The 12,808-nt window shown below is 46.7% G+C and overlaps 1 protein-coding gene across 4 annotated transcripts in view; it reads right to left on the reverse strand.

The window, feature by feature from the left end:
• Positions 1 to 12,808, reverse strand: part of GIGYF1 (GRB10 interacting GYF protein 1) — a 1,784,248-nt gene that overhangs the window by 540,297 nt on the left and 1,231,143 nt on the right. For 3 of the 4 annotated variants that reach the window (XM_069645982.1, XM_069646001.1, XM_069645973.1), the window contains one exon: positions 7,874 to 7,974. In XM_069645982.1, the coding sequence (XP_069502083.1) occupies positions 7,874 to 7,974 (101 nt within the window). The remainder of the gene's footprint in view (positions 1 to 7,873; positions 7,975 to 12,808) is intronic. The other variant, XM_069645992.1, reaches the window with a different exon arrangement.

Here is a 12,808-nt window from a genome sequence, read left to right on the forward strand (position 1 = left end):
AAGTAAACTAACACCGAATGAGGCATCACATACTGAAGGATATAAAAGGAAGGACCAAAGACCGCGATGTAAACGCTGCAGAGCCAGGGGACTTCTCGGAACCTATGAGGACTCACCAGTGGGGTTTAGAACCCCCCCCACGAAAAAAGAAAAGTTATACCTGAGAGTTTAGAGGGCATGGAGCGAAGGCAACACGCCCAAGCAACCATAGGGCCCATGGCCCTCCTCAGGGAACAAGTTAAAGGGGGGAGGGAGGAAGGGAAGTTGTGGGACAGTTTAAAGGGGGAAAAACCGGCAAATGTGGACATAAAAGCAAACCGACCCGGCAGAGACCGGGGAAATTGAAGGAACGAAACATACAAAAGGAAAAATGGGGCTGAAGATTCTAACATACGTCGTCAGAGGAATGAATTCCCCAGTCAAAAGGAAAAAGATAGAACACTATTTACATAAAGAGAAATTCGATATAATAACGCTTCAAGAGACACATACGGAAGAAGGGAAAAGGACAGACACGCCTAAAAGGATACAACCAGATCTTACAGGCAAATGACCCAGAAAAGAAAAAGGGGGTCATGATCGCATTTGCAAACCATCTCAACGTGAACATTAAAGAAACGCAATCAGATAAACAAGGACGGTACTTATTTGTGAAAATCCAGATCGAAAGCCGCATACGGACGCTCGCAATGATATACGCCCCAAATACATGCCAAGCCAGATTCATCAGGGACACCCTGAACAAACTAGAAAACTTCACAGAAGGGGAAATAATACTAACAGGAGATTTCAATCTGGCATGGAACCCAAACGAAGATCGCTCAAATATCAAACCCTCACAACAGGGGACCCCGACACCATCGCTAAAACGATATATGGAGAAACTAGCCCTGGAAGATGTATGGCAGAGACTCAGAGGCTCCACCCCGGGATTCACATACCAATCACACGTGCGCGGTACAAGCTCCAGAATTGACATCTGGGCCACGCCTGGCCTACTAGGGGAGATCCAGGACATGGAGAAGGGCACAATATCACTATCCGATCACGCGCGCCTGTGGATCACGCTCACCAAACTACGCAAACATTCAGGCCTATGGAGATGGACGCTACCAAAAGAGGTTATACAAGACCCAGTCATGAGGGAAACAATCAGAGAGAAAATAACAGAATATTTTCAACAAAATAACACACCAGAGGTCATGAAAACAACGATATGGGAAGCATTCAAAGCGTTAATGAGTGGACAGATAATCGCATTAAAAGCACAGAAGGATAAGCAATCCCAGAAATGGGAAGACGAGCTAGAAAATACCTAAGAAAAGATGAGATGAAATGCAAAATAACCACTCACTAAAATTAAAGAGAACCTATCGACACGTGCAGAGCCAATTGGAAGCCATTAGAACGAAAACAGCAGAAAACCAACTCCTACATCTAAAACACTAGTATGCAATGAAAGCAAACAAAGCGGACAGACTCCTGGCAAGACAATTAAAGGCAAACAACGAAACCAAACCGTAAAAGCACTAAAAGACAAATATGACTGGATCAAAACACAATTGAAGGACATAAAAGAAATCTTCAGAGATTACTTCCAAAAATTATATACATCGGACAAACCGAAAGAGGAAGAACAGACAACCTACCTGAGAGCTATAACACTCTCAACCATAACACCAGAGGAGAAACAACTATTAGATGAACCAATAGTAACAGAGGAAGTAAGAAGGGTAATCAAGGAACTACCGAAAAACAAAGCCCCGGGACCGGATGGCTACACGGCCGTCTTCTACAAAACGTATGCGAGCTCACTATCTCCAATTCTAACAGATCTCTTTAGCACATTCAAAGATACAGCCAACGTTACAGCCTCCATGAATGAAGCAAAAATATTAGTATTTCACAAGAAAGGAAAAGATCCGGAAAATCCGAGCTCATAGCGCTAATAAACCTAGACGCCAAATTATACACAAAAATTCTGGCCAACAGACTCTCACCACTACTCCCCAAACTGATACACCAGGATCAATCCGGGTTCACCCCAACAGAACTACGCACAACAACATCAGACGCATCGAACACTTAATAGAGAAGGTGGGACTCACCAACATCCCGGTGGCCATCCTGGCGATTGACGCGGAAAAGGCCTTCGACCGAGTGGAATGGACGATGCTGTTCACAGTTCTGGAGTAAATGGGCATGGGCAAGAATTACATAAACATGATACGGGCCAACTACAACTCAGCATCGGCCAGGATAGCGGTGAACGAGATCTCACAGACAAATTCAGTATTTAAAGAGGCACAAAACAGGGATGTCCCTGCTACTATATGCAATCTTTCTGGAACCCCTACTGGCGAAAATCAGAGCAGCACCTGACATCACAGGCATTGATATTGGAGGGATCTCACATAAAACAGCGGCATATGCAGACGACATGATGACCATGGCGGATCCGGTAAAAATACTGCCCCCTCTTATATGAGAAATAGATAAACACGGCACCATATCCGGATTGAAGATCAACAGGCAAAAATCGATGGTGATGGTCCTACCAGGAGACAAACAAGAGATCCACAGGTGAGCGGAAGAACTACAGCTACGTGTAGAGAAGGGGGTAAAATACCTCGCATAACCATGACAAACATGACAAAAGGCCCCCACGCAGAGAACTACCCGAAAATAGATCAAGTAAAAAGAGATCTGGAAAGATGGAACCCACTCAATAACATGGTGGAGCAGAATTACGGTCATCAAAATGACCATTCTACCCAGACTGCTATATTATTTCCAAGCCCTCCCCATACGAATCCCAACATCATTCTTCAAAACAATCACCAAAATTATCACCAAATATATATGGCAAAATAAAAACCCAAGGCTCTCAAACCAGTTACTAACGGCGCAAAAGGCGGCGGGGGGAATGGCACTCCCTCACTTCCGGAAATATGAGGCAGCGTAGCTATGGGTGTTGAAGGAATGGTTCCCGAACACATCAGACAAACTTTGGGAAGCACAGGACAGGGCAGTGGCGAGGACAAATATGTGCCAGCTACTCTGGATAGCCCCTGAAAATAGACACCAAAATGTTCGAATTAGCGAGATCATGAGTGCAACCTTAGAAGTATGGAACAAAGCAACCAAGAATGGACACTGACCATAGACCCGGCCCCATTTATGCCCCTATTCGATAACCCTGATTTCCAACTGGGTACAGAGAAAGGTCTATACCACAAATGGATAGAAGCAAACTGTACTAAAGTGGGAGACATTGAAGATCAATAAATTAGGCCTTACGGAAAAGGACAGATTTAAATACGAACAACTACATCACTGGCTCTCGACCCCAAGAATAATACAGGCGGCAACAAGAACCCTGACGCCTTTCAAGACATATATCATGACGCAAACAGGAGATAAGAAATTCATCTCAACAATGTACAGATTCAGAAACACACAGAAGAAACAAAGTGGCTATATATGAAGAAATGGACACGGGCGATACAGACAAGAGAGATGTGGACGAAAATAATGATACAATGGCACTACACTCCGCAGAGACTTCATCGAATGTTTCGCACAACCCCAAACAAATGCTGGAGAGGATGCGACGAGGTGGGCAATTGAAGACCCATATGGTGGGACTGCCCGGCGATTCAAGACTTCTGGTCGGAGGTAAGATCTCAAATGCAGGAAATGTTTAAGAGAGCCGAAGACTTAGGGGAAGAGATATGAATGTGTGGCATGTGGGACCCCAAAGACAGGACAATGACCAAAACACAAAAGAGAACCTTTATGGGTCTCCTAACAGCAGCATGGTTAGCAATTGCTCATAACTTGAAAGAGACAACACCCCCATCCAACCTAGAATGGCTACAGAGGGTCTGGTCATTTGTAGCGATGGAGAAAATCACATACAATATAAAAGGGGCACACCAAAAATGTACAATGGACTGGGGAATAGTAATAGAATACTTGCAGAGTGACTATATGCTCCAATGGTGTCCTCATAGAATACGAATATTAGATATGTTTAAGGGTTGAGACAAAGACTCTAAGGGTGAAAAAAGGGAGACAAACAACAGATGCCGGTGGGAGGAGGGGAGGGTGAAGGACCACGTTAAAAGTCCCAATGTCAATGTTTATGAAAATGTGAATAAAAACACCTTTTAAAATAAATTCCATATCATATCATGGGCCCTCAGTTTGGCTGAATCTAAGCTTGTGTTAGCACGATTTGGATACATGAACAGAGGCGGTCGCTCCTTTTCAGTGGTAGCAATTTAACTTTGGAACACCCTGCTAATCATCCTTTGTGCCATGGATAACTATCTCCACTTTAGGTGTGCATTCAAAAAAACTCACCTATTCCGACTCTCCCCTTCTTTTGCTGTTCCTGTATATTAGCACCAAGGTGCCTTCGGGTGTTTGTGCGCTCTATAAATTCTCAGAACACAACGGTGTAGAATGAGGAGGCTGACATAGGTGGCATAGTTTGGGCCAAAGAATTTTCTTCATCAAAAGAAAGATGCAAACCTATCTATCCCCAGCTCGAGGGATTTTCTCTACATCATCAAAAGTAAGGAAATGTCAGAATGTCCGAAAGTAGACTCCTTCTGGACGGGTGTGGTTTATCAAATCAGGGGGAGGGGGGGTGGTGGGGGTGAGCCCCCTTCCCCTAACCTTTCTCAGGCTTTTTTGGAAGTTCAATGTAGTTGGGGGAATGCCTCACCTTCCCCCAGGCTTTTGGACTAACCACCTCCTCCTGGTTTCTTCACTAGGCAGCCTTGGTATCCTCTCCTGCTAAGGTCTACCTTTCTCATATATGGGGTTCCAGACCCCTTTGTAGGTGTTACTCATTTCGGGTCCCAGACCCCTTTTACAGTAGCCTCTCATGAGGACTACAGGTCCCCAGGCAGCCCCTGTACCTTTTTTCGGAGGCATCCCAGTCCTTCGCTTCCTTCTCAGGGCTCTGTCTTCGGGAAGCTCTCCTCCGCTTCTTCCCGTGCTTGCCCTGGGCTCTGCCACTATTCCGTGTAGCCTCTCGGCAAATACCTGCCGACATGTGTCGTGCAGTGCTCTTCTGCGCCTTCTATCTTGCTAATTTTCGGAACGCCATTCTTCATTGTAGAAGGTAGGGACTCCGGGACGCTCCCCGGTTTGTCCTGGTCAGCAGCTGCAGGCTCAGCTCTTTGTTGTGCATGAACTCTGCGTGTGGTGCCTCCGAGGAGAGACTGGCAGCTGTTAGGGGAGCATTCCTAAAGTCCTACTGGCAGTAAGACCTTAGTAAGCTATCCCAGTGGTTTGTAGATGCCCCTACCCCCAAATCTTAGTATCAGTCTGTACTAGCTCAGGACCTTGGTAGTGTGACAGAGCACTCAGGCTTATTTTAAGAGGAAGAAGTGAGCTGTAGGTAAGTACAGTGAATCTTAGCTAGACAGGCACAACAAAAAAGCACTTGTAAATATAATAAATATATATCTTTTATATAAATATGTGCACCAGAATCACTTTAAATACTTCAGACGTTTATGGTAGAACACTTAGGAATACTAGATAATACACTTCAAAGGGCACCTTCACTTTTGTGATTGTTTGCGGTTACATGTATAGCAACGTTAGAAAGGGAAAAGACAAGGTTGTTTTATTGGTAATTGCGCACACAGGCGGATTTTAACAGGTCATAGTACACATAGAAAAGCCGCTAAAGGGAGGAAAATAAGTGGTTAGTGCAACATGAGCTTAGTTAAATGTTCTAGAGACAGGTTCTTCCCCTGGCAACTCTATAAAGTCCAAAACTGCAAACCTAGCTAGGGGCAGAATGGAGAGGGCTTGAAGTCTTCACAAACAGCAATAGACACTAGACACTGCGGATTTCTTTCAGTGTCTAAAGTTAGTGAAGCAGCAAGTTAGCAACTACCAAAGGAGACCTAAAAACTGACTCGAGAAGGGGGACACAAGCAGCAGCTTGGGTGAGAGGTAAGAGTGGGTTGCCCTGGACACCTCTACGTGTACTCCCCCACTCTGGATCGACTTCTTGGAATCAGGTAAGGAATACCTTTTCCCTACAGTACCTTTGGTTTGAAGAAAGTATTTGTGTTGGCTTCTCCGCGAAGTGGCAACTATGGACCAGACCTCTGGGCTCCTTGGTCTGGTGACAAAAGGCAGGACAATGGACAGTCTCTCAGTAGCAGTCTTGAGGGAGGACCTGTAGCACGACTTTCAGCAACTTCTTGGTTCGCTCTGCGGGTTTGGCGCCTTTTCAGCAGCACCAACAAAGGACACGGATCGCCCGGTCAATCTTCAATTCCTACAGTCCCACACTCAGGTGAGGGGGGGGGGGGGGAATCTGGGCGTGTTGGATCAGTTCTCTGAAGTGTAGTTAAGATTTCAGCAAAGAATAGACAAATTCGGCCTTTCCACAGCGATGCACTCGAAATGGGCAGCAGGTCTCCTGATATTGGGGTTCCGTGGTTCTGGAAGCTCCTAGGACTTCGGGAGAAGGCTGTTTCAAAGTTAGTCTAGGGACTGGTTCTTCCTAACAGCCAAAGGGAAGGAGTCGTCCTCTCAGGAGCTCATAAGTTACATAGAAAACAGGGTTAGGACAGCAGTGGTCGCTTTACAGTCTTGCAAAGGGTCTGGCGTCTCTGGTCTTCTTCGGTTACTTATGTTTCCTGTGGTCGACATGCTTTACTCTCCAGAAGCCTCACCTTTTATACATTTCCAGCACACAATCCTCTGCAATTTCTCAGCATTTTACAGAAAGGGGCGTGTGGCTGTCCAATCAGGACAGCCACACGCCCAATCAGGACAGCCAGACACCCCTGTGGGAGCTGGACCTATTCAGGCACTCTGGCAGACAAAGGACAGGGGGGTGGAAGACTCCTCCCCCACTTCTGGCCGGCCCAGACACTTTGGAGCCTAGGCAGGGATACTTACTGGTTCCCGCCAAAGGCAAAAACACACACAGACCTCCCCCTCCCAGAACAATAGAAGAGCGTCTTACAAAGAACAACGTAGTAATGTCGAAAAAAGAATGGTGCCCCTATTGTGCACTAGCAAACCTATGGACATAGCCTGGGATATACAAAATACACAATGGTTGATCGAACAAGTCCACTGCCACCAGCCATAACTAGATGATTGTCTATGTGACTAAAAGTCACAGGAGCAGAGAGAAGGGGGATACAAAGTATCCCTTTGGCACCTCACTGAAGGTGGTGTGTGCCAATATCTCAGACTATAGAGTTTTGGGAGAGATACTCTATCCTTAAGAATGATAGTTTCTTGTGGGTATTGAAAAATAATCTTAAAGTAGGACTAGGGTCCCCAACAACACTGCCTAAAAGGAGCTGTGTGCTGCAATAGTAAATTACAGAGGCCTTTTTATGAGCTATGGAGCAGACAGACTCAATAGAACAGTTAGAATACAAAGAATAGAGTTCAAAAAGACAGAGCCCACAAGAAGGAATGAGTGGAAAAAGGCTCCACTCATTCAGGACTTAAAGAAAAAGGTGCAGAAGTCCAACAAAACGTTCTGGGGGTCTCACAAGAAGGGAATGAAGCATATAAATGATAAATGATAAATATCCCCAACAAATGCCTGAAAGGAATGTAAGCAATGATGCAGTAAGGGAAACAAGTTCACAAGAGTAATAGCACAGCTGTTTAAGTCCAATACCAATGTTGAATGGGACCTTTTGTACAAAAGCCACAAAAGGTTCTTCTCAGGAGATGGGACAAATTTAGGAAAGTTCTTGTGGTGGCGCAACATTTTCCAGAAAACGTCAACAATATTACAGGTAAGTAACATACTTTTTCTATCTTTTTAGATTATTTGTTGAATGCATTTTAACGCCGCAATAGTCACCTGCTTGCTGTGAAGCTGAGGTATGTAAGTCCCACATGGACCCTGAATCTGGCACAGACATCGACCTGTTCATAGATGGAATAACTCCTGGCTCCCCACTTCTGAAACAGAAAAATACAGTTCACACATAGGTTTATTCATATAAACCAAACTATTGTTTAGAGTTAACAGATGTATTCACACAAGCTGATTTTACAGATATGATATGATATATATTTTATTTGTATCTCGCCCATACACAAGTGTTTCAGAGCGTGACGATGCAAGGGAGGGAAAACGAGGGAGGACAAAACAACAATCTTACTAGGCCCATTGACATTGAGAACATGCAAGTGAAGGGGAGAGGGAAGCGGGAAGTGCGAGGGCCAGGGGAGGAGTGGAAAGTGCTGAACACATGATGGAACAACAGGGAGTGCGGCCAGCAGGTGGTAAGTGCGAGAATAAGGTGTAGCCAACCAGTGTCTGAAAGTGCTGGAAGGGGACTGTCGTGTAGCAGATACAGAACTAAGTGCAAGGGTTGCCAGGAGGCAGTGCAGGTGGGCGGCTGGGATCTGGGCCTGAAATCAGAGGGTAACCAGGTGCCCGGTGCTAAAGTAGACAGATTAGCAGGGGAGAGGAAGCGTGAAGGCAGAAGCAAAGAGGACGGTCTTGAGGTGCTTACGGAACCAAAGGTGGTTCTCCTCAAGTTTCAGAGAGGCTGTTCCAGAGGGAGGCCCCAGCTGAGGAAAGGGATCTACCCCCAACTTGTTGCTTGGAGAAGCGGCTGACACTGAGAGAATTGGAGATGAAGGAGTGAAGAGCTTGAGTAGGAAGGTATTTACGGAGGGAGATTTGAAGGCATTGTGGCCACAGGCCCAAGAAAGCCTTGTGGACAATGCAAAGGGTCTTGAATTTAATACATGCAGCCTCCCTGGGAGCCAATTAAGAGATTTCAGGGCTGGAGGGATACGAACCCAGGGCTTGAGGCCAATGACAAGTCTTGCAGTAGTCCTGTTTGGGATGAGATGCAGAGGGTGGAGAGTGGTTGCAGGCAGATTTAGAAAGCGGCATTTGCAATAGTCCAGCCTAGAGAGAACCAGTGCTCTGGAGACAGTCAGCTTCTGGGGGAAGGGGAGGAAAGGGAGAATACCTGCGAGGAGGTGCAGTTGGTAGACTTTTTTGAGACGTCATAGATGAAAAGGAAAGCGTGGAATCGAAGAGGACCCCGAAGTTCTTAACCTGGCAAGTGGGAGCAGGGACAGAGCCAAGGGAGGTCAGCCAGAGAGTGATGGGAAGGTAATGTGCAGGTGTGCCGATGAGGAGGATCTCTGTCTTACTGGCATTAAGGCAGAGGTTGCTGGCAGTGCGCCACTCCTGGATTGCAGACGGTCGAAGATGAGAGAGGGAGAAGAGGTGGCAGAGGGGAGCCTGAAAGCAAGTTGGGTGTCATCCGTATAGCACAAAGTTTGAGCAGAGAGCAGCAAAGCAGTGGGCGAGCAGTGCGAGGTATTGGTTGAAAAGCCAGGGAGAGATGTTAGACCCCTGGAGAACACCACAGGCAGAAAGTGAGATCAAGGAAAGGAAGGCCTCAGGTTGGACCTGGGAAAGTCGTTTGGAGATAAAGGAGGTTAGCCAGGACAGGGCCTGATCAGTGAAACCCAAGCTATCACAGAGAAGATTGAGCAGGATGACATGGTTGATCGTGTCAAAGGCAGAAGAAAGAGTAGGATGAGGACAGATGGGATATTAGAATCAAGGTTGGAGAACAGGTCTTCATGGATGTTCAGGAGAGCAGTTTACAAGCTTCTGGCAGCTCTGAAGCCAGACTGAGGGTCATGGAGACAACCAACAGAATTGGTGTGAAGATCAAGCTGGGAGATGGCCAGCTTTTCCAGGAGTTTGCCCAGGAAAGGAGATTGGGCAAGAGGTGTCGGCTGTAGGTTTCTTGAGAAGAGGGTGCAGAAGAGAGTGCTTCAGAGGGGAGGCTGAAGCTCCAGAGGTGAAGGAGTGGTTGCAGAAGTCGGCCAGAGCATGGGCAAGGATGTCAATGTGGTCCTTGATGGTTTTGGACGAACAGGGAAGAACTTGTTTTGACGAGACGTTCATAGATCAGACTTGTCTGGAAATCTCTTTAGGGGAGAACAGAGGAAAAGATGAGAAAGAGGGAGAAAAGGTGGCTGCATCGGGGCCAGAGGTAGCAGAGAGATGGGGGAGGAGAGGACGAGAGGGTGGACAGATTGTCCGGGTTTTTTTTAGATGAAATGAGAGGCGAGGGCCATGCAGAGGGCCTGGGAGACAACAGGAGAGAGAGAGACTGCAACAGGGTTGGCCAGCTCCTTGCAGATTTTAAAGAGTTTGGGAGAGTTATTAGATGGCGCAGAGACGTGGGCTTGGATACAGGCTCTCTTATTTTGATCAAGGAGCAGGTATTGTCTTTGGAGCAGGCGGCAGGGCAGTTTGTCAGAGGACGCACAAGAAGCCTGTCATTTCCCCTCAGCCACCCAACACTTGCGTTTAAGGGTAACTAGTTCAGTGTCATACCAAGAGTTGCACTCGGCTTTGAGCATCAAGCGGATCCTCATGACGGGGGCAAGAATATCAGGATATAAGTCAGCCAGAGGAAGAGGGGGAGAAAAAGTGGTAGCGAAAGCCTCAACTGACACGCTTCATGGACAGATGACGGAGAAGGTAGGTGGACGTGTTGGGGTTGGCTTGGCCTGAGGGGTAGAGAGGGAGAGATGTGTGGAAAGGAGAGAGTGATCACTCCAGGAGAGAGGAGTGGTCAGATGGATAGAGAGGGGGAGGTCTGAAGAGATCAGAAAATCCAGAGTATGCCCTGCAGAGTTAGTCGGGCCAGAGAGGAGAATTGAAAGAGTTGCAGAGGTCGTGAAAGAGTCCAGTGGAGGGATAGGAAGCATCTAGATGGAGGTTGAAGTCTCCAAGGAGGAGGAGTTGAGTGGTCGAGGCCAGGAGGGAGGAGGAGAGGTCCGCCCACTGAGAAAGGAAGGAGGTAATCTGACCAGGTGGCCAATAGATAGTAGCCACGGTAAGAGAGAAAGCCTGCTGACAAGGCCTTTGAAAGAGGAGTAGGCCTGCATAGGAATGACAAAGGCAGGAATCCACTCCGGGAAGATCAAGGCTACACCCCCTCCGGAACGGTTGGATCTGGGGGCAGAGAGGATCTTCTAGCCATCAGGGAGGGGAGTGTCAAAGTTTGTACCAGAGCTGGCCGTGAACCATGTCTCGGTGAGACCGAGGACATCAAGGTCTAGTTCTTTCAGGAGGCAGCAGATGTCAGAGGATTGTTTGACAGCTGAGCTAGAGTTGAGAGTGGCAATATGGAGAAGGTTGCCATCCTTTAAGGACTTCCGGGCAGGGGTACAAATCAGAAGTAAGCCCTGCAGAGCTGTAGAAGGAGCCCAAGGGGGTGCAGAAGAGGAAGGAGAGGGCAAGGTAGTCAAGGAGAAGGCAGAGGGAGGAGGCAAGGAGGCTGAAGAAGGGAGAGACGGGACAGCAGGAGAAGAAAGGAAATTGGTGAGGCATGAAAAGCGTCTATCAAAGAGGAGAAGGTTGGCCTGAGGGCCTTGGACCATGACGGTGCCATTAAAGTAGACATTAATGATTACCTTAGAGGAGTGGAAGGCATCCAGGAGTGCCTCCCACCGGGTGCCACCATTAACGGGTGAGGAAGAGAAGGGAAAGAGCACAGAGACCATATGAGGAGTCCAAAGGTACGAAAGGAAGGAACGAAAAAGACTATGTTGGAGAGGGTTTGTGTGGAGGAAGCGCTGAGTAGGTGTCAGCGATAGGGAGACCAGGGTTAGAGGCCAAGTTATTCTTTTTGAACCTCTTTGTACCAGACTTAGTGAGAAGGGTAGGATAGTCAATGGAGAAACAGTTAGAAAAAATGAGACACACAGAGAGGGCCTTATGTGTCGTGGAGGAGTGAGAAGAAAAGATTAGTGAAAGGGGGGTCGGGGGAGACAGTATGGGGTAGCACAGGGTGGTCACTGGTCGCAGCCAAGGTTAAAAAAAGCAGCAAATGGTACAAACAGCTAACTTCAAAATAGCAGCAAATGGTACTAACAACTAACTTTGAAGTATCAACAGATGCTAATAACAGCCAACTTCAAAATAGCAGCAAATGGTAGTAATAGCGAACCTCGAAATAGCAGCAATAAAAGGAAACTGCGCACGATTCATGTTCATAGTTCTTTCAACTTACTCATGTAGCGTTTAAAAACATCGACTTGGACTAAGGTGCATTTGTAACACAATTTTTTCTGCATACTCTAAGAGGATGGTTAGAGGTCTCAGAAGTGGTAGACACATTAAGTAGAACACTGGTAACACTTTGGCAAATACTTTCAATATGTCTGAACCAGAGGATTTGAGAGTAAATGATGAGGGGAAAGCACCGGTACAGGACACTCCATCAGATGCACGCAAGAAGTGGTTGGTCATAATGGTCCATAATGCTATTACCTCACATGTGTGTTCAGGTTCCTGCGGCCCATGACCTTCAGTGCGAACCCATAACATTTTCATTGCATGAGGTGAATGATGCGATTACATTTCCTGCTGCAAATCTTACTAATCTGACACCCACAAACAGTTCTAGGATATTAAACTCTGCTGAATGTTTTAACACCTCGATTTCAAATATATCTATGCTGGCTCCCACCATAATGGCAGAATTGGGTAAGCGTATTAGACTCTCGCTTGGCCCATCTACACCAGCCGCTCACCTACCTACCAATATGGAGGTAGTGCGTCTGTTCAATAATTGCAAATCAAACTCTTTACGTTTGGAACAGCACCAATCACACAGAAACATGGGCAACAGGCTGTCGCATTTAATGACCGTTAGTTCTCCAACTTTTCTGTCTAAGCAGTCAGTACATGATGCTGCTCTAGGGCCTCCTAACTCCGATGATTATTGTCATGGTACGAATG

The sequence above is a fragment of the Ambystoma mexicanum genome, chromosome 1p (assembly GCF_040938575.1).
Source record: "Ambystoma mexicanum isolate Mex_15411 chromosome 1p, UKY_AmexF1_1, whole genome shotgun sequence".
NCBI lineage: Eukaryota > Metazoa > Chordata > Amphibia > Caudata > Ambystomatidae > Ambystoma > Ambystoma mexicanum.